The sequence below is a fragment of the Setaria viridis genome, chromosome 2 (assembly GCF_005286985.2).
Source record: "Setaria viridis chromosome 2, Setaria_viridis_v4.0, whole genome shotgun sequence".
NCBI lineage: Eukaryota > Viridiplantae > Streptophyta > Magnoliopsida > Poales > Poaceae > Setaria > Setaria viridis.
The window spans coordinates 14,628,832-14,650,341 of NC_048264.2; the positions used below are offsets into that span (position 1 = coordinate 14,628,832).

The 21,510-nt window shown below is 44.7% G+C and overlaps 3 protein-coding genes and 1 long non-coding RNA gene across 5 annotated transcripts; 3 read left to right on the forward strand and 1 right to left on the reverse strand.

Moving 5' to 3' along the window:
* Positions 1–14: 14 nt before the first annotated feature.
* On the forward strand, positions 15–3,849 carry LOC117843916 (uncharacterized oxidoreductase At1g06690, chloroplastic). 2 transcript variants are annotated; one of them, XM_072292130.1, is made up of 9 exons: positions 15–330; positions 1,627–1,711; positions 1,803–1,919; positions 2,432–2,496; positions 2,614–2,702; positions 2,791–2,870; positions 2,956–3,067; positions 3,154–3,273; positions 3,394–3,849. In XM_072292130.1, exons 1-9 carry the CDS (start codon positions 30–32, stop codon positions 3,574–3,576), a joined length of 1,152 nt encoding a protein of 383 aa, XP_072148231.1. In that variant the 5' UTR covers positions 15–29; the 3' UTR covers positions 3,577–3,849. The 2 variants fall into 2 exon arrangements, with proteins under 2 accessions (XP_072148231.1, XP_034580568.1); XM_034724677.2 differs by lacking the exon at positions 15–330 and adding an exon at positions 860–1,172.
* Positions 3,850–5,901: 2,052 nt separating this feature from the next.
* On the reverse strand, positions 5,902–6,388 carry LOC117846336 (uncharacterized). The gene is made up of 2 exons (XR_004638283.1): positions 6,255–6,388; positions 5,902–6,178 (listed from the first exon to the last, which is right to left on the reverse strand). It is a non-coding gene; the product is annotated as an uncharacterized lncRNA (long non-coding RNA).
* LOC117846335 (histidine-containing phosphotransfer protein 2) lies at positions 6,290–9,307 on the forward strand. Its single transcript, XM_034727480.2, has 6 exons — positions 6,290–6,633; positions 6,746–6,879; positions 7,003–7,071; positions 7,977–8,048; positions 8,428–8,500; positions 8,942–9,307. Exons 1-6 carry the CDS (start codon positions 6,574–6,576, stop codon positions 8,969–8,971), a joined length of 438 nt encoding a protein of 145 aa, XP_034583371.1. The 5' UTR covers positions 6,290–6,573; the 3' UTR covers positions 8,972–9,307.
* A 5,370-nt stretch (positions 9,308–14,677) lies between these two features.
* On the forward strand, positions 14,678–20,850 carry LOC117842863 (fatty acyl-CoA reductase 1). Its single transcript, XM_034723388.2, has 7 exons — positions 14,678–14,902; positions 15,055–15,158; positions 18,466–18,665; positions 18,840–18,940; positions 19,042–19,246; positions 19,367–19,616; positions 20,032–20,850. The coding sequence occupies exons 1-7, from the start codon at positions 14,809–14,811 to the stop codon at positions 20,590–20,592; spliced, it is 1,515 nt and encodes a 504-aa protein (XP_034579279.1). The 5' UTR covers positions 14,678–14,808; the 3' UTR covers positions 20,593–20,850.
* Positions 20,851–21,510: the final 660 nt, after the last annotated feature.

Below are 21,510 nucleotides of genomic sequence, written 5' to 3' on the forward strand. Positions count from 1 at the left end.
GTGCGTCGTGGCAACTGGCAAGCGCTGAAATGGCCGCGGCCACCGGCTTCCTCGTTCCATCGGCTAGGCTGACGCCCGCGGCGAGAGGAGCGAGGCGGCGGCGGTGTTGGCACCGGCGTCGCCTGGCGCCGCGGTGCGCCGCCGATGTGGATGGGAGGCAGGCGACGGTGGAGAGCAAGGCCGGGGACGCACTGGAGGTGTGCCGGGTGGTGAACGGCATGTGGCAGGTGAGCGGCGCGTCGTGGGGCCGCGCGCAGCCGGCGGCGGCCGTGGATGCCATGCTCCGGTACGCCGACGGCGGCCTCGCCACGTTCGACATGGCGGACATATGTAAGGAGATTGTTGTAAGGCCCCGCGTCACCCGTTCCAGATTAGGCTGTCTCGGCGCCACGTTCGCGCGCCTTTCACATCCCGGATTTCGCATATGTTTTTAACTTTTTCATCCTCGCTAGAGAAAACCAGTCTGTTGAGCAATGCTCAGCTCAAATGTCAGCATGCTTTCCTTCAAATCAGTTAACAATCTATATGTTCTATTCAGTTTTGCTAATTTTCAGTAATCGGAAATAATCCGTTTTTTTTAATTAGAGTTGTATACTTCATAAACAAAAATTGTAAAAAAAAGTTAGCATTGTTTACCTTTGTACCAACATGTAGCCACTTTTGGTTGATCCAAAAGTGTGACTGAGAAGCACAGGAAAATTAGTAGCATAAGTTTTTTCCCCGTTTTTGGAGAAAACTACTAGCAAAGATTTTTTTTTTTTTCGCGGGGAGACACGAGCAGCCCAAACCCAATGGGAAGGCCCAAGGGCCAGCGGCGCCTTATCCCTTCTCTGCCTCCGTGGAGCGCGCGCTCGCACGCACGCACGCAAGACCCATGTCTTCCACCGCAGCGCGCGCCGTCTCGCCGGCGGCCGCGGCGCCGCCTCCCGTCCCGCGCCGCCTGAGGCCCGCGAGGTGCACGGGCGGCGCCGCGGCGACGGAGACGGCCACCGCGGGGCCGGCGAGGGTAACGACCGTCAGCAACCGCGATGACTCCCTGGCGATATGCCGGGTGCTCAACGGCATGTGGCAGACCAGCGGAGGGTGGGGCCGCATCGACCGCGACGCCGCTGTCGACGCCATGCTCGCGTACGCCGACGCCGGACTCTCCACCTTCGACATGGCCGACCACTGTACTAGCCCTTTCCCTTCCCCTTATCTTTGCCAATCTCTCTGCTCGCTCTCTGCTGGGCATTCGCACGAACACCTAGTGTGCATGTGTTTGCTCTTCTTTCCTGTGGTCAAATGCTACTATATCACTTACATTTTCTGATCCCGATTGGGGGTTGCCTATTGATGTGTAAACGCTGCATGTAGCTGAAATTGCTAGTGAGAAATTATTTTGTTTGAACTAGGAGCGTGGACAGTGTGTTCATAGGTCTAAAAAATTAGGCGACGTTTTATGTACTTCTTTGAGCTACAATCAGCAAGTGTTAAACTGAACATCTCGTTAGGTATTCAATGCGATCTGAACCGCAGTAGCCACCTGCTCTCCAGCTCTAATTAGCTTTTCAGGCTGAATCATTTTCAATATATATTGTAGGAGTCCAACTTGACACTGACATATTTACTTTGTCATCCTGACAGATGGGCCAGCAGAAGATTTGTATGGCATGTTCATCAATAGAGTCAGGCGGGAGCGCCCACCTGAATTGCTTGAAGAAATCAAGGGGTGAGTGAGCAATTCCTCATGACCTCTGCCACTTGGATGCATCTTAGCTATTTTTCTGGTATCTCTACTTGTTTCTGACTTACTCGTGCAGGCTTACAAAGTGGGTACCGCCTCCCGTTAAGATGACAAGAAGTTACGTTGAGGAAAATATCAACAGATCTCGGAAGAGGATGGATGTTGCTGCATTGGACATGTTGCAGTTCCACTGGTATGTTTGTTGCTCATAAAGTTACCATAATAGCCATAACATTTGAGTGCCATTTTGTGAGCATGCCATTTTCCATGCTAGGAGCCACAGCTCAAATCTGGAAATGACTTTACAAGTGATTTTGAGCGCAGTTGTATTATATTGGCACAGTCAATTGCAGTGATTTGTTTCGTCCTAAAAAGACTAGTCACTAATGTGTGATATTACTGGATTTAGAGTTGTGTCTTTGCCAATTGCCATTGCTCTAAGTTGTACTGCATGACAGATGTATTTGAAGGACATTTGGAAGTAATGTTGAGTGTTGATAATGCAGTAGTTCTTTTGAGGTAAAAATCTGATTATTTGCTACTAGAAGCCCAAAACTTCAGAGATGCCACTTCGATTTAAACCTGTTATACTCTGATACTGTGGGTTAATGGGTAATCCTTGAGGCATGCAGACCAATTTTTTTTATCAAATAACCACTGCTACAACTAGTAATTTTGCTGACCTTATATCCTAAAATAAAATAGGTGGGATTACACAAATCCTGGATATTTGGATGCACTAAAGCACATCACAGACCTGAAGGAGGAAGGTAACATTCTAATTTCTAAACTTAAACCAGATAGTGCTCTTATCTGTTATGCATTTATGCCTTCTTAGTATGAATCAATTCTTACATAACACCTTTTTTGTTCCGAGAATTCTGAAGGCAAGATAAAGACTGTAGCTCTGACAAACTTTGATACAGAAAGACTACAAATAATTCTAGAAAATGGAATCCCAGTTGTCAGCAACCAGGTATATTTCTCCGCACCTCTATAAGGAGGATTTCTTTGTCTGTTATTGTATGGCCCTCAGATAACTGAGAGATGATTGCGGTTGTCAGGTTCAACATTCCATCGTTGATATGCGCCCGCAGCAAAGAATGGCAGAGCTTTGCCAGCTAACTGGAGTTAAACTTATAACGTCTGCTCCCTCCCTTCATACCTCTCTGCCCCACTCTCTAAGTAGAACATACATTAACGTTTAAACCCACTATCCCTTGATGCAGGTATGGCACCGTGATGGGTGGTCTTTTGTCTGAAAAGTTTCTTGACACTAATGTATCAATACCTTTTGCTGGACCTCCCCTAAATACACCATCCCTGCAGAAGTATAAGAGGGTGAGCACCTTGTAGTGTTGTGATTGAACTTTTAGCCTCCTTTCTCTTTCTTCTCATGCTCATTCTTGAGGCTGTGCCTGTGACAGATGGTCGATGCCTGGGGTGGCTGGAGCCTGTTCCAGACTTTGCTCCAAACCTTAAAGAAGGTGTCACTGAAACACGGAGTTCCTATTGCAACTGTTGCTGTGAGATACATACTTAACCAGGTATCCCTTTTGCATCTTAACATCAAGTTGGCTTAAAGATTTTTCATGTCTTTATCTGTAGTATTTCCACAACTCATGACTCTTGTTATTACCATTGGTTTTTTTCCTGGTTTGGAGCAGACATCTGTTGCTGGTTCTATGGTGGGTGTGAGATTGGGGCTCTCCGAACACATCAAAGATACCAACGCCATATTCTCACTTGAATTGGATGAAGAGGACATGAACAGCATCACCGAAGTATCGAAGAAGGGCAGAAATTTGATGGATATTATTGGGGATTGTGGCGACGAGTACAGAGCTTAGTTGCTCATGCTTCTGCTTGGCGCATATACTTGTGCCCAATTTTCCATAGCTCTGAAATTTTGCTCCAAAGTCTAGCGGCTCAGCGCAGTTGAGGAATGTCTATTCTTTTGAGTGCCAGCATGTAACCTCCTTGGAGCCGGAGGAAACCCGAGCTATAAAACTGTAAATATACAACGATGCAGATGACTCGTGTTAATTTGTTCATAGTCCTGTCTGGCGAGTGTTGACTAGACCTATACAATAGTGCAATTATCGTATGTTTTATCTTCTCAATTGGTTCTGGACTAGTCAAATTTGCCTGTGTTCTGCTTTGACCATCCGGTAAAAGTGAAACCGCACTACACCAGGCATGCTGCTCCAAATCCAACCATGTGGTGAGTGAGTGGAGCTGAGAGGAAATCCCAGCATGTGGAGCAGGTTTTTGTGCAGACACCACCGAGGCCGACCTTTAAACAAGAAAAGGAGTCGCAGCAGTCATGTGAAGGTTCCAAATCCGTGGAGGCAGAGAGACAGGCAGAATCGCAGCCTCGCCGAAAGCGCGGTCGTGGCCGCCAACGTGCAAAACATCTCCCGAGCAAGCGTCCATATCCCCATCTCGAACAACTGTCAGATCACACGGCATTTTTAATAAAGATTTGACACATTTTTGTCGAGTACATGTCTGCATGACACCGAGTGAGTAAGCGGCCGGAGGGAGGAGGGCACGTAATGAGGATCAACATTCTCACAGCAGGCTTTCAACTGCAGCGTAAAAATGTTGCTAGTATATCACGGATCGAGTTTCCATTCCATATATACAAAAATTTAAGCTACAACAAGAAATGTTAAAACAGTTTCTTCGTTTGTCGAGATTTTTTCAACATAAAAAAATTGTTGTAAAAGCTTGCAAATCCAAGCTTTTACAACAAACTTTAAGTGTTTCAATAAAAAAATTAAGAAAATTGTGGATGACGTTTTCTTATGTAAATATGAAGTTACAACTTAACAAATTAAAAATAGTTTCAAATAGATTGTATGGCAAATTTAAACTAGGGCATAAGAATATTTCAAGCATATGACATGTCGGAGAGTTCGAGGACATTTAGTATTTTGCTAGCCTCTTGGGGTGTTATTGATTGTGTTACCAAGGGGCGGGCTTAGTATTGTGATAATATGTAGGTCACGTCTGAGTCGCCTAGTACATATTTATCATGGAATTTAAATTTCAGCATAGTAGGCAGAGATAGCACATGATTACAATGGCCCCACCAGGTTGCTAGAGTCTTGTGCTCGGCCCAAATCCGGATCTATGTGTCATTAAACATATGCCACTCATATTATAAAATATGGCATTTTTTCAAAACACCAAGAATTTTTTTCAACATTCTTACAACAAGCTTTCAACTGCACGTAAAAATTGCCCAAAAAAACTGCAGCGTAAAATTGTTTCGCTAGTAAATCACGAATCAAGTTTCCATTCCATAATTGACAAAAATTTAAGCTACGACAAGAAATGTTAAAACAATTAGTTTCTCTTCATTTATCGAGATTTTTTTAGCAAACATGTACATTATAAAGTCTCTTCTCAACATAAAAAAGTTGTTGTAAAAGCTTCTAAATCCAAGCTTTCACAACAAAATTTAAACTATGGCAACAAAAATGTTTTGCTGGCATTACGATATGGTATTTTAGGGTGAACATAAAAAAATTCAATAGCATATCATGGACAACATTTTCTTATGTAAACATTAAATTGCAACTTAACAAATTAAAAATAACTCTCAAATGGTATTTTAAATTTTCCATACAACCCATTTGAGAATTATCTCACTGTTGGTACAACTTAACAAATTTTAAAAAAAGTTCACGATATGACTTTAAATTTCAGTATAGTAGGCAAATATAGCACATGATTACAATGGTCCCATTAGGCTATTAGAGTCTTGTGCTCGGCCCAAATCCGGATATGTGTGCCATTAACATATGCCGCTCCTATCATAAAATAAGGCAATTTTTTTCAAGACACCAAGAATTTCACGGCAGACATTAAACCGTGGTGCAAAATCGCTTAAGTGGCATGTTGCGTGTTTTTAGAGCAAACATTAAATTACACTATACAAATATTTCTTCCACGTATCATGGAATGTATTTAAAAGGCGCACTTTAATTTGGAATAAAAACTTTACCGGCATATAGCCGATTAAATATTTTATGAAAAACTTTAAACTAGCGCATTAAAAAATTGCTGGAACATTCATTAAGGTTTTTTACGCAAACTTTAAATCAAGGCTAAAAGGATCTATTGGTGTATTACGGATAGACAAACATAACAGTTCAGCATGGAAATGTCTCACTGGGAGTGAAAGCTTTATTTTATTTTCTGCTACAAATAGTAATAAATTACAGGACCACCATACTTCATCGCAAGTATAAATATAGGTACGGTAATCCCAAATATGACTTCTTTTGCACAACATTTATCTGGTACAAAGAAGTTAGCCTAAACGTATATAACCATCGAATTTAGAAGGGAAAAAACGCCAAATAGGCAACCACCCAACGGCCTTTTCCTTTCCATGCTGCAGCAGCCGTACACGTGTACGGTCGCATCGAACCGATGACCCTGAAAAAAAAAAGTAAGACCCTGAATGAATTGAAAAAATAAAAGGAAAATGAGGAGAGGGAAAAAGGGTAGTAACCGAGGAGAAGGAAAGCACCAACGCGGCAGCAGGGAAGGCAAGGAGGAATCGAGCGAGTCCACCACCACCGGGGGTTCGCCGTGGCCACAGCTTGTTGCGGCGCTCCGCGGAATCCAATCCTCCCTCCCCCACTCCTCCTCCTCCTCCTCCTCCTCCTCACCGGCGCGCGGGTTTATAAATAGATTCCCCCGTCACGATCGCCCGCCGCTCGGATCGGATTCAACTCACCTACCCACCACCCCCTCAATCCCCCCCACAAGCTCTGCCTACTTCCTACGCCACCCCCGACTTCCAGTTCCCACTCCTCGAGCAAGCTGCCATGGCGGCCGCCGCGCTGAGGGAGCAGCTCAACGCCCTCCTCTCCTCCATGTTCGCCTCGGTGAGCCCGGCTTCTCCGAGTTCCCCTTCTAACCGACCGGATTGGGCGTTCTGGAGGATTCGACGATTTTATTTATATTTTTTAAAAAATTTCTGTTGCGGTTGCGGTGCAGGGTCTGGTGGACGACCAGTTCCAGCAGCTGCAGATGCTGCAGGACGACGGGGGCACGCCGGGCTTCGTCGCCGAGGTCGTCACCCTCTTCTGCGACGACGCCGACCGGATCATCTCCGAGCTCGCCGCCCTGCTGTACGCCCTCTTCGCCTCCCTGATGTCTACTAGTATTGTTGCTCCTGCTGGCGATTCCTCTGCTCTGCTGTGGAGTGTCGATCGATTGATCTGACCTGGTCCGGTATTTGCGTCTGCGTGCAGGGAGCAGCCCGTCGTGGACTTCGATAAGGTGGACGCCTACGTGCATCAGCTCAAAGGGAGCAGCGCCAGGTGATCACATCACCCCACATCTGATTTTGCTTTCGATTTCTGCGCGCCTTTTGTTTTTGCGATGCTATTTTGAGTGTGCATATGCTAGGTGTTGATGATTAAACTTGTAGTTGTAGGCATGCAGTTTTGACTCTACGTGCCATGTATAGGTGCTTTGATGAGTAGGCATGCAGTTTATATCGTTTATGCCATGATAGGTCAATGGCTAGGAGGATCATATAACTGTACGCAACATTTTGCTGTCGAATCCTGAATATTCTTGCCGTTACCATATATTACAGCTGTGCAATAAATGGTGAGACCAAATTTGTCGTATTGCAAACTTTTCTGAAGCTATTGTTTTGCTATAGTAAGCTATTGAAATGGTAGTTTCACCAACTGAAGTACGACAGTGACAATAGGACGTACTGAATATTGTTTGCTATCGGCAGATCATTTCAGTTTTCTTGCCTTTTGGGAACTAGGAGCCTACTGGAATGTTGACATTTTGTTTTAGATTGGTTCACGGATCACTGGATCATACCACAAACCTCCCAATATAAACTCTGCACTCTACTTATCAAGCCCAGAGCCTCATCTTTTGGGTCATGCGCTTACCAGATGAACTAGCAGTAGTTGCCAATTATCACATTTGTGCCATGCTTTAGAAAATGCTTATTACACTTACCCAGAATTGTTGTCCATACTTATTAGTAATTACCCTAGCACTGCTGTCTATTGCTTACTACCCTAATAAGTTTGTCAAGTTGTCAACATGCTGCAGAGTTGAACCTTGAGGTTAAAACTTATCTTTTTGTCATTTGGTGGTTGCTTCAGATGCTATAGATATGGTGCTTTTCAGAATCCTTTTAACTGAATCAGTTTGATGGTGTTTTGCTGATCTGTTCTTTTTTGGCCTGTTTCAGTGTTGGTGCTCAGAAGGTGAAGTTTACTTGCATGCAGTTCCGTCAGTTATGTCAGGATAAGAACAGAGACGGGTCAGTATTCAGTAACTTATAGTAGATGTCATACCATGATTTTGGTCCCCATTCTTTGTTGTTTAATTTTTCATACATGTGCTTGCGGCTGCCAGTCGGTCTTGTCTTGCATTGTACTACATTTAGCTTATGCAAATTCTTTAATATTTATAATGAGAAAATCAGTTACACTTGTTTCATTACCTCAGCATGCTAATTATTGCTTATTTTCATGTAAGTGTGCTGGTTCCATATTTCTGAGTTTACTATATATATACAGTGACTAGATACTGAGATGGATTGAGTTTTTCTTTATCAAGTTAGAATAGCAACTTTTGATACATTTTAACTATTCAAGCTCTGCAAGTTTACTGAATCTGGCGGGTTTGCATAATTTCAGGTGCATCATGGCATTAGCTGTTGTAAGAAATGAGTTCTATGATCTGCGCAACAAGTTCCAGAATATGCTTCAGGTAGTACCTTACGTTCTTACATGGCCTTTTGACTTACTAGTTTTTACTTACTGGTAACTACCATAGTAAAAATGGATCATATGCATCTTAAGGCAAAAACGAAGCCTCTCCCTGCTTCCACTTGAACTTTGTATAGAATAACTGTTTGGTTTCTGAAGCATTTACTTGTGAATTTTTGAGGTCTCTTAAAATTACACCTGGCTGGTGAATGTTTCTGTGTTCATTTTCTATTTGTAATACATGGGATAGTACAAAGTGGCAAAGAGGCATTGATTTCTCAGCTTAAATTGAATATCTGCTAGTTGTCTAAATAAGATTATAGAAGCTAGTTTTTGCACATGTTTGATATGCGAAACTATGTAAACTCATGCCCCTGGGCAGCTTAGCTTTATGAGCGCTCCTGTTTTTGCATTATTGACCTATTATCATCTTTTGATGCAGCTTGAGCAGCAAATCCAGGCTCAACAATAAATTGAAGCAGAAAGAGCGTAGCTGCATGTGATCTCACATGATTAATTGTATCTTTGGAGATGTAGGCCATGTTCGTTGTTTGCTGGATTCCTGCAATGCGTGTGAAATCATTGACATTGAGGTTTTCACGCTTACAAGACTCTGGCTGTCTAGCGTTGTGTCTACCCTGTTTGTGTTGGATTGCCAACGTATGCAAACTTGTACTGGATGCCTGGTAACTCAGCTAGCGGATTTCTTTGGCTCTTTGCTTTTGGAAATCGATGCTGGTGTATGTGTATGTTTCTGAATCGCATCTTGCTATCCGAGTTTGAGCTGTGAAGCCTTGCTGATTGTGTACTTGTGTTCTTATGAGTTACGAATAGGCAGATATTATGGGTTGGAAATCTTGAGAATTGTTGTTAGATTCACTGCAAAGTCAATTTATTTTCGTTTAGCTGGGATCCACTTCGCATGCAGAGAGATTCATAATCAAACCAAGCCAATTGTTCCTTTCGAAAAATCTGACCTGCCTCTGCAGATTTCCTAATTGTCCTTTGCACGGGACCACTGTTAGTTGGGATAAACCAAGTTGAAGGAAGCATTCGTCGTCTGCAGTGTTTGCTGGGAGAGAGTAAATACACTCTGGCCTGGATGGGGGTAACAGGTTCATTGCATGATGTTGCAATCAAAATGATATCTTGTCCAAGCCGATTGACTGATACCATATGCATACATAAAACAATGATCTTATGATCAGAAGCCATGTGCTTCCCGAGAACAAATGGTGAAGAGACAGGTAGGATATTGTTATCTGGTGCTCCCTCCGTCCTAAATTATAGGTCGTTTTGATTTTATTAGTTTCATAGATTTTATTATGCACTTAGATATACTATATATCTAGATGCATAATAATATCTATGTATCTAAAAAAGTCAAAACAATCTATAATTTAAAAAAGTTAAAACAACCTATAATTTGGGATGGGTGGAGTAGATTCCGAAAACGACTAAACAATCGATTTGATCCATGCCAACACGATACTTGTAGCGCAGCTTGGTGGTCTATCTGGGAAGGGCCACCAGTCCACTAGTTGCTCTCGTTTCCTGCTTTAACATAGCCTCGTTATCATTCCTCGGGCAAGTTTCTAAGGAATTTTCTGGAGGTTTATCTGTATCATTTATTGTTTTAAATCGCATTCCGTTGAAGGGTTATAGTAGATGATGGCTGCGCATCACCATTTGTTTTTTTTTATTTGTAGTTTAGCTCATGATCCCTACTTCATTCCTGCTAGCGATTGGAGACAGACACGAGCAGGGGCGAAAATGGGAGAGGTGAAGTACGCCATCAAGGATGCATAGCGTATTTTTATTAATCGTTATGCAACAGTCAGTGAGTCTCGGGCAGCGTCATACTCCAGAGCTGAGTCTCGTATCGGTGACAACCAGGCATGGGTTAAATTAAAAGAAGAAGAAAAGCTATCGAGGAGAAGCTTCATCTTCTTCCTAGATCTATGATCCTGTTCGTAGAGCCCCTTAAAAAGCTATGTGAATTTTTAAGCTAGATATTTGCAGCTCCCGGAAATCTTGTTACAGAGTTGGAGTGCCGTGGACATTTAGATAAATTATTTTATCTATAGTTTAAATTAAATGTATAAATACTTAAACCATTTTAATCTAGTCTACAAAATATAGATCCAACCTATATCCTGGAACTGAGCTAGGCCTACTCTTTCCGCTTGGATCCGTGGAACAGTGGATGATACTACTAAAGTCCTATTTGGATACTAGAGGTTAAATTTTTAGCACATGTCACATCAAATGTTTGATACTAATTAAGAGTATTAAATATAAGCTAATTACAAAACTAATTGTACAGATGGAGGCTAATTCGCAAGACGAATCTATCAAGCCTAATTAGTCCATGATTTGACAATGTGGTGCTACAATAACCATTTGCTAATGATGGATTAATTAGGCTTAATAGATTCGGCTCGCGAATTAGCCCAGGACTTCTGCAATTAGTTTTATAATTAGCTCATATTTAGTCCTTCTAATTAGCATCCGAACATTCTAGCTAAACTTTAGCCCAAGGATCAAGCACGTCCTAATTCACATTTGCCTATATACCGAAACAAACACACATTCTATAGCAAAGATGTTTCCGGTTAGCCTAAAACCTATCACTCCCATGAACTTCATTGCCACGAGAGAGAGGGCTTGTTTGAGCAGACATGACAGCAGCTACATTAGAACAAATAATGAATACGTTGGGTTTGGCAGGAAAATATGATTATTATATTAGGTCACCTCTCCCCATCCAAGGTATGAGACTATTATGACTCATGAGGGATTATCAAGAAGAAGCTAAGTTTCCCCGACGGGTTGGGCTTGCATTGCGGCCCAATATTTATCACTCCCATAAATCGACGGATACGTGCAGGACCTCACCATCATCGTCGCTGCAAATGCAAGTCGGCGCGTCATCATCTCTCAACTCTCATCTGGTCTCCTCCTGCTGCTGCTGACTGGCACCATGGATTGATGGTGGAGAAGGTCTCTGGTCGCCACCGGGCCTTCGTTCACGGCACCTTGAGCCTGTGAAACCGATGCACATGTAGCTACGGACATGCCAAAAGGACTTAGCTAGTGCGAAAGCTTCACGTAAAGTGGTGTTTGGGGAAAAGAATTCTTAGACAGTCTTACCCTTGCAAAATTCTTTTAAAATTCTGCAAAGAGGCTGGTTCGAACCTAGGAACTCCGGGCCACCAGGTCGGTCAGGTAAAATGATATTTTTCAAGGATGGCTCCTCACTTTTCACAGCTAAAAATAGTGTTTTGCAGGAGCGGTTGTTCACCCGCCCTTATAAATTAAATAAAAATTTTAAAAAATAGTCGAATCCTGCTGGCACTGCTGCACCCGGGCCGTGCTGGCTGCCGCACCACTGGCCACGTGCCACCGGGCACCGGTGCACCACCGCACGCGCTTGGAGACTGTGCCAGGACCCGCCTGTTATCGTCGCTCCCCTAGACATGCGTGGAGGCTATGCTGGGGCCTCACCGGATGCTCCAGCACCCCTGGCCGTGTACCCCACCGATGAGCTGGACCTCCTGGGGCCGCCGCCCGCCAGAGAAGAAGTTGAGGCAGAGAGAAGGGATAAGGAGGGAGAGGAAAAGATAAGACTAAGGTCTCTTTTGGAGTGGAGGAAAAACATAGGATTCTAGTTCCTATAAATTTGGTTCCTGTAGCAGCCTTTGGTTCATAGGAATGGATAGCAGGAAAAGTAAAGAAAAAAATTCCTTTCCCTTTCATTCCATAGGAAGAAAAAAAGAATCCACTTAAATCTCTTTGAAAATTTCCTATGCACAAGGAACGAGGACAAGCAATCGATAAATGGCTGCTGGTGGGGCCTAATCAAAGAAGGAACTGGTTACTTGTGCCTATCAAAGACGTTAATTAATTGAAAATAGCTCTTAAGATTCCTTTAAAAATCTCTATGTTCTTCCTACACCATCCAAACACCTAACCTTCTACAATTCCTCTAGTTTCAATTCCTTTGTTTTTGCATATGCATTTCTATCACATTTCTATATTTTTCCTATTCCTATATTTTTCCATTCCTATATTCCAAAGGAGGCTTAAGAGTAGACATAGAGAGGAAGAAGAGACAAGGAAGGCGTGAACATGTGGATCCTGCACAACATTTAGAACCACCACGCGCGCGTCGTTCTCCACGAGCCTGTCACCTGCGTTTCCAGGTGAGTTTTCGGGGGCGAGTCGTGGGATTAGCTGCTCCTGAGAAATAGTGGCTAGTTTCAGGTGCGGCTGATCCTGTGACCCGTTCCTGCAAATTCATTTGTAGACGTGGGTTAAAAGTTACAGTAATCGACCTCCTCATCTGTCCCTGACCCGAGCTGACCTGCAGCCTTGCATTGCATTGGCATCTCTCGTTGGACGTTGGTTGGTCTAACATGACAGAGGACTTGACTGACTGACAGACAGGGACTAGTATTTCCTTCCATGCACATCCATCTACTCATCTTGACTATTGAGGAGATGGGGGTATTGTTTAATGCAGAATTTGTGGCTGATCCCAATGCCACCTCTGGTTTTTCCTTTCCCATGGACAAGCGATACGGCACGCTTGGCCTCGTTAATCCTTGAGGCAGACGATTCCATGCTTTTCCCATGCATGTTGCATCGGATCTCTGTCTCTATTGGCTGTCACGCATCAACGTATTGCTACAAAGAAAAGGCTTGACGCTGAATGAGACACCGACTGTCTGAATGAGACACGCATTCGGGCGTTGCATATGTCAGGTAGAGAAAGATCACAACCGTTGCAGTGGCTAGCGCAATCACATGTTTCAGGTAGAGAAATAAAGATCAAAAGACTGCGATTCGATCATGTGCAACTTACTTAGCTCCAAACAGCTTCTTGTACCTGCGAGTCAGTGGCCACAAAGACCATGGCCTTGGGCCTAGCTAGTCTACCGAAGCTCAGGACAAATGAAGCCTAATATCCTAACACAAAAGGCTAAATTGATGGGTAAGCCTAATATCCTAACACAAAAGGCTAATTTCCCGTACCCAACATGCATGATTCGTTCATTGATTCCAGCCAGGTCCTAAAGGGGAAGAGGGTAAGGGCATTCAATTCAAAGAGTTGCGGCTAACTCTAGACAGGTCTTCAGCTCATTCATTCCAGTAACTTTAAATTCATACTTATAGTAATAAGTGTAATAAGATGATGTAAGTAGACTGCAAGTGCTGCCACATCATATCGATGCTGAGATGGAGGGGATTATCGATGCTGAGATGGAGGGGATCGAAGAGAAGCTAGCAATGTTCTACTCCAGACATATTTTATTTTATTTTATTTTATTTGGAGGGAACGAATACATACTTGGTGACCTACTTTGTTCTGATGAAAGATGAATCATCACGCCAATCCAAGCGTGGCGCGTGTCGTTTTCGCTGATGCCACCCATCACCCAGCCCATGTTCTAGCATGTATTAGCTTACCAAACAGGTGCCCTGCGGATTTCGTGCGTCAGAATGTATCCAGAACCCTATGGATCACGCATCCTGATGAATTATCCACGTAATAAAGATAACAAGGGAAAAGGAACCAAATGCATTCAGTGGTTGGGATTTAGTAGCTTTTTTAAAGTTGTGCTACTCTGGTGTAAGCCAATAATGCGCAAACAAATATTCGCCAGCAACAATTAGCAGAGAAGACAGATTATCTGGTAAACGATATCTCCAAATCAACCTTGTTTTTTTCTTTTCTCATTTTTTGTTGGGAAACATGCGTCAGTTTCGTCCTGTGTCATCCTACCACATGATAGTCGTGTCTCCGCTCAGCTGTATCACTAGCCTCTGCGACAAACAACTTATTCAGTTGCCAAAGCATGCAGCTAGGCTCTCTCTAGGTTCCTTCTGAACTACATCATGTGACAACAAGCTTAATCTCATTGATAGGCTGGCTGTTCATTGCTCTGACACGTCTACACATCTAAGACGGATTAATCCTCTGTTATCTGCTCCTGACAGTGACTGGAATAATCTTCTGAACTCAGTGCATTATTGTCCCTCTTGCAGCAGTAAAGTCCATCATGCCATTGCTATGCTAATTATTATAGATTACGTGTACTCAACCAAACACCCCACCCCCCAAAAGACGTGCACACATTGGTAGCCGGCTTGTGTATAAATACCCACACTCAGGAGCCTCTTTTTGTGCGGTTCCTCACACATAACCCTTCTCTAGCGCCAAAGCACTCTTACCTCTCTCCCTCCCTGCTCTCTCTCTCTCTCTACACAAACACAGAAGCACACGGCAAACGGGTAGATAGGAAGATGGTTGGAACAATGGAGGAAGCAACAGGGATCCCAGGGTACTTCAAGAACAAGGGCATCCTCATCACCGGCTCAACAGGCTTCCTTGGAAAGAGTAAGCACTGCATCATGCACGAGTCTCTCTTGTCGTCTCGCCGAACGATGAAATGGAAAGTTCAGCAAATATTTTTTCTGCCGTTGCATGCAATGCATTGTGCTCACCTTCACCTGTTCTTGTGCTTTTTTTTTTGTCATGTCTCGCTGCAGTACTGGTGGAGAAGATACTGAGGGTCCAGCCGGACGTCAAGAGGATCTACCTCCCGGTGCGAGCGCCGGATGCGGCGTCGGCCAAGAAACGGGTTGAGACTGAGGTGAGCTCATTTTCACTTCTAACAACAGTAGCTTCTCTGTTCTAGTGGATTTTTTTTTGTTTATAATTTTGGGTTGTTTCACTTCACCTGATTTTCAAGTAACCATTGATTAAGCAGTAGAGTGGCATGCATGGGCCTAATTAAGTATAGGTTACGTTCATGCAGCAAAGAACCTGAAACATTCTTCACACAAATTAACAAACTTGCAATGTTGCTCCCTTTATTTGTTTGTTAACGTTGTGCCCTGCTGCTGTTTAATTCAGTTCTTTTTTCTTCATTTCTTTATGTGGTTCGTATGCATACAAACACCTATAAACCTAAAAAGAAGTAATTTTCTCTCCGTCTGTGATTCTATATACATCTCAATTCACCCTGGCCTGAAGTCAAGTCAACTCGTAGTCTAGCTAGTACTACGAGATTTAATCCCTTATATATACAACCCTCTCGGGGGAGAATTAACTGAACCGGCCCCTCAAACAATGGACGTGACCGGCAAATCCTACGTCGTGCCCAATCACTGCAAACAGTATTGAGGGAGTACAAATGGTAGTACGCGTGCTACTGTGGCGTACTAAGAGGAGCTGTGTTGCTAAAGGGGCATCGATTTATGCTCTCGCTGCTGCCGTTGGTGAAGACTGAAAGATCAGTTTGCATTGCATAGGTGCATGATGTGTCCATGGTCCATGAGCCCTTGAACAGTTCACCATCCAATTCTGACGACAGCTAGAGTTTGTCAAAAAAGTAGATCCTTTCCTTAGGCTCCCCGACTCTGTCTGCAATCAAAGCATGATGAAGCAGGCAATGCAAGGGCCCCCCTTGCAGGGTTCAGCAGCTAGATCTGAATCCTGAGAGAGACCTGCACTGCATGGTGCAGAGACGAGAGAGCCATCTGCAGATGATGCAGCCATCCTCGTATACATGTTTAGGCTGCCTCTGCATTGGGAGTTATTGCGTATTCGTGTGGGTTAGCTGATGGTAGGTTTTGTCAGGAGCAAAGGAGTAACTGCCCTCGGCACTTGTGCTGCCCGGTTCCGTGTGCTGCTGCAGCATCATGCTGTGGGCTGGGTGAATTCGCCCCGGTTTTGCGTCGTCTCAGCCTCATCATACAAGTCCCTAGAATAGAGGCCTGACTGAACAATGAACATATAGCCAGTATCGAGAGTATAAGGTCTGTTTGGAAGGAGGGGGTTAAATTTTAGCTCCCGTCACATCGAATGTTTGGACACTAATTAGAAGTATTAAATCTAGACTAATTACAAAACTAATTACATAACCCCTAGGCTAAATCGCGAGACGAATCTATTAAGTGTAATTAGTCCATGATTTGACAATATGATGCTACAGTAACCATTCACTAATGATGGATTAATTAGGCTTAATAGATTCGTCTCGCGATTTAGCCTAGGGGTTCTGCAATTAGTTTTGTAATTAGCTTATGTTTAGTCCTCCTAATTAGTATCCAAATATTCGATGTGACAGGGCTAAAGTTTAGCCCCCTCCTTCCAAACACCCCCACTCCTATCAAGGAATTCTGACAGCGCCAAAGACACAATCTGACGGGAACTTGGTGAGCGGGGATAACTTGATTTGATTTGAGATGGATCCGACGTTAAGCTGCTCAACTACAACAACCAACAGGGATGTTATGCTTTAGCGATAGTTACACCGTCTCCAATTTGTCGTTGTTTCTTGTTGTACCAAGAACAATCTTGAACCTGCAAGCACATCGAAAAACAAGCCAGAACAAATGGACAAGCAAACAGTGCACAGACCTTGCCCAAGTGATGAATCTGGTACACTCGAATTTGGGGTTCTGAATCAAGCAAAAACAAAACCCAATCTGTTTGTTGTGGCTCTAATCCTTATTAATACCTAGGAGGACGACTAGGGAGTCCTGGTGTCGTGCTTCAACCTTAGGACGCGTTCTTATTGGACCTGACTTATACAAGGCCCATCAGGCCAAAATAGGATGACACAGCATCGTAGGTAGAAAACACCTCTGAAACAAATCAACGATTGCGGCCGCCTTAGAAAAGATATGGCCATGAGTCTCGATCCATATGAAAATAGACTTGATAAGGATTCCATGAAATACTTGAATGTCCCAATCCGAGTCCATATGCGACCGTGGTGATCATCACAGGTTGATGCTGTTCTGCAGTCCGAACCAAGTCCTGAAACATGTTGAATTTTATCTCTTTCTTTTCTTAGGCTAAAAGTGACGTGGTGGCCTGGTGGAGTACGTTGAAAATACTGTCAATCAATTTTTTTGTCCTCCGTACCTTCATATGTGTCTAACATTTTTTTTAATCCACGCATGTATTTCATCAAATGTCAAGCAAACGATGTTCTCATCACCGTCACGGTTTCAATTTCCTTTTTTGCCCGTATACATTGTTGATTGCAATATACCGTGCTCTTCAGTCTCTGACAAAGTGAAAACTCTTTCTCCTAATAAAAAAAATAACCCCCAAAGGTAGCACTAGCACTCAGTTCTAAGGAAAGCCTAGGACTGGGACCTTTATTACCACTGAAAGTTACAGCTGAGGCAGAGGCATGTGCTGCGCAGAGGAGTTAATTGTCACAGCGGTCACTTATTTCAGACAGCAATACAGTTCTTTCCTATTTCTTTTTTACTCGGATGTACCAAGACTCCGAGGTCAATATGCTCTACACCTTTTAACCATGAATGAAAAAAAGAATGCCATGTTGTGTTACTGAAGGAAAGGAACTGTATTCTACTGTACAAAAGGAGGACAAAGAAAGTTCATGCATAGGGACCCTAGCGGCAAAAGTTCCATCCTGGATCAGTATGCCATCAGATCTATCTCTGCACATAATCGCTGCACTGGCAATTTTTCAGTTTGCACGCACCTACACTAACCCCCTACTTAATTACTTTTACTATACCAAAATTGCCATTGAGAGGGGCCATGCAGGACAACCAAGCCTCGTCGTACGAAATGCATGCAGTGCAGGATGCATCTCTCCATTTGGGGGCCCATGCAAGTCGAAATCCACCCTATGAACTTGCCATCATCAAAGCGTTTGGTACGAGACATGTGTCGTGCCATGGACCAGCAAAGAACATGCCTTATGTAGCATCCAGGCCGATGTGATGGTTCAGCGGAACATTTCGTTCCTGTATGCTAGGACATTTAATTTCTGTACTAGAATGTTTCCTTTAAAAATATAATATTCCAATACAGAAATTAAATGTTCTACAGTAGTTCTAGTATAGAAACAAAATGTTTTGGAAAATTCATGCGTGGTTGCTGATGCTATAGCTGTGTTAAAAAAAATGCAGGTGATCGGGAAGGAGCTGTTTGGGCTTCTGCGGGAGACGCACGGCAAGGGGTTCCAAGCCTTCATCGAGGAGAAGGTGGTGGCGCTGGCCGGCGACATCATCCACGAGAACTTCGGCGTGGAGGGAGCCCAGCTCAGCGAGATGACCCGGGAGATCAACGTCATCGTCAATGGAGCTGCCACCACCAACTTCTACGAGAGGTCCGTCGTCGTCGTCGTCGTCGTCCATCAATTTTCTTCTTCTCAAAAACACTTCCTTTTCCCTTTTCTTTTTCCTCGAATCTTATGAAAAGGAGTTCGCTCCCTTCAGTTCTTTCATGGCAAAGTGAAAATGGCCTGACGAAACCCTGCGATCAACAATATGCGTGTGTGCAGGTATGACGTGGCTCTTGACGTGAATGTGATGGGGGTGAAGCATATGTGCCAGCTGGCCAGGCAGTGCCCCAACCTGGAGGTCATCCTCCATGTCTCCACTGGTAAAGAAATCTGAATCTTAGCAGAGCATCAAGCTGTAAATGACAGGTTTAGACTCTGATGACGAAGAAATTAAACTGAGAAACAACTGCGATGCTGGCAGCTTACGTGGCTGGGGAGAGGCAGGGGTTGATCCAGGAGCGGCCGTTCAAGTACGGCGAGACCCTGCGCGATGACGATGGCGCGCAGCCGCGGCTGGACGTCGACGCCGAGCTCAAGCTCGCCAGGGACTACCAGCGGCAGCTCGCCGCCGACGACGCCGAGCAGAAGAACGAGAGGAAGGCCATGAAGGAGCTCGGCCTCGCCAGGTAACTAAAACTAAAAATGTAGCACATTGGAATGATTAAGACAATGCAGTTTAAACAGTGTGTGAATATGATTAACCTTCTGAATTCCCAATGATCGATGGGAATAAAATTAATGTGCAGGGCCCGGGAGTTCGGGTGGCCCAACACGTACGTGTTCACCAAGGCGCTCGGGGAGATGACGCTGGGCCGGCTGATGGGCGACGGCGACGTGCCGGTGGTGATCGTGCGGCCCAGCATCATCACGAGCATCCAGCGGGACCCGCTGCCGGGGTGGATCGAAGGGACCAGGACCATTGACGCCATCATCATCGGCTACGCCAAGCAGAACCTCTCCTGCTTCCTCGCCGACCTCGACCTCACCATGGACGTCGTAAGTCGCCGCCTGTCCGTCCCATGCATCATAACTGCTGCCCACCTTCTACACTGTAGGTAGCAGCTGCTATAGCTGTGCTTCACTAGGTTACTAGGTAGGTAGCAGGTTGGCGGCGCATCATCACACATGCATCGTCTCAACACTCTTGCATTTGCGAGCACATTCATGCTAGCAGCCAACTACCACACCTACTATGGTACGACATGACCTAAATGCACCATCGATCATCCTGGCATGCAAGCAAATCGGGGTTAAGAACACACAGGATCCTTCATTATGATCGATGCTAGCAGCTGGGCCAGGGTTGGGCATGTCCTGATGATCGAATCTCATTGATATAAATCTGATCAGTTAATTTTCATATGAAGATCGATGCAAAGAATTGAATTTTCATGCAATGTGATCGATGCAGATCCCCGGTGACATGGTGGTGAGCGCGATGATGGCCGCGGCGGCGGCGCACGCGTCGTCGCCGCCGCCGCCGCCGCAAACTCCGCCGGCGGTGTACCACGCGACGTCGTCCCTGCGGAACCCGGCGCCGTACGCGGTGCTGTACCGGACGGGGATGCGCTACTTCAACGCGCACCCTCGGACGGGCCCCGACGGGCGGCCCGTGCGCACCCGGCGGATCCACTTCTTCGCCACGGTGGCGGCCTTCACGGCGTACATGGTGGTCCGGTACCGGCTGCCGCTGGAGCTGCTGCGGCTGCTGAACCTGCTCTGCTGCGGCCTGCTGGGCCGCCTCTGCGCCGAGCTGGGCCGCAAGTACGCCTTCGTGATGCGCCTCGTGGACCTCTACGGGCCCTTCTCGCTCTTCCGGGGCGTCTTCGACGACGCCAACGTCGAGAGGCTGCGACTGGGCATGGCGGACGGCGACCGCGTGGTGTTCAACTTCGACCCCAAGACCCTCGACTGGGACGACTACTTCTACAGGATCCACATCCCGGGCGTCATGAAGTACGTGCTCAAGTGAAACTACCCACACTGTCTGTCAGGCCAGGGTTGGAATCGCCATCATCAGCGAAGAACAAGAGTTGATCCTGCATGGTGAAGATTGAAGAGACATTATTGATCAGTCAGCAGCTAGCTTGCATAACTAGTTATAATTTAGCCGGTTGTTATTGTTTAATTACTATATAACACACGATGGTCAGTCATCCTATCCTCCTCATAATCTCGGTTATTTGTTGCAGACCTTCATAAGATATGACATTCTCCGACTATTTGTTCATCAGTTAGTCTGTTCGGTTTGGGTCTTTTTGATGGCCTCTGCACGACGAAAAGTCCAACACGACACATGGACCTGATCGAAATAGGCCCGGCCCGGCCCGGCCCAATACGCTCACCACCATCGCTCTGTCAGACTGCCACCTTTGCCGTCCTCCAATTACCGTCTTCCGTTATGCCTTATCCAACGGGATGAATTCACGCAACAAATTCGTCTTTTGTTTTTTTTTTTCTAAATCAAAATCTAGGGCCGACAATTTACCATCTCCTCACAAAAAAGAAAGAAAGAAAGAAAGAAAGAAAGAAAAGGATGGATCCCTCTGCATTTTGAGCAAGCAATTGCTTTTGCAGTACAGAACAAAGAGATGGGGGATTTAAGAATTGCAGATGCTCTTATGCCTTATTATTTTTCTTGGCAGTTTCAGTTACAATTTGCAAATGCTGAATTCAAACTTTGATCTACGGAGATATGATAAAGATATCAACCTTTTTCCCCCTCGAGATTACAAATATACCAACTTGACTGTCAAAGAAAAAGCTGAACAACAGTACAGAATTTTGGCAGATGCAGTTACAGTCTGCATCGAATGTACCTTATTCAAAGTACAAATATCAAAGCATGACACTTGATATACACATGGCATACGGTGGTATTCGATTGGAG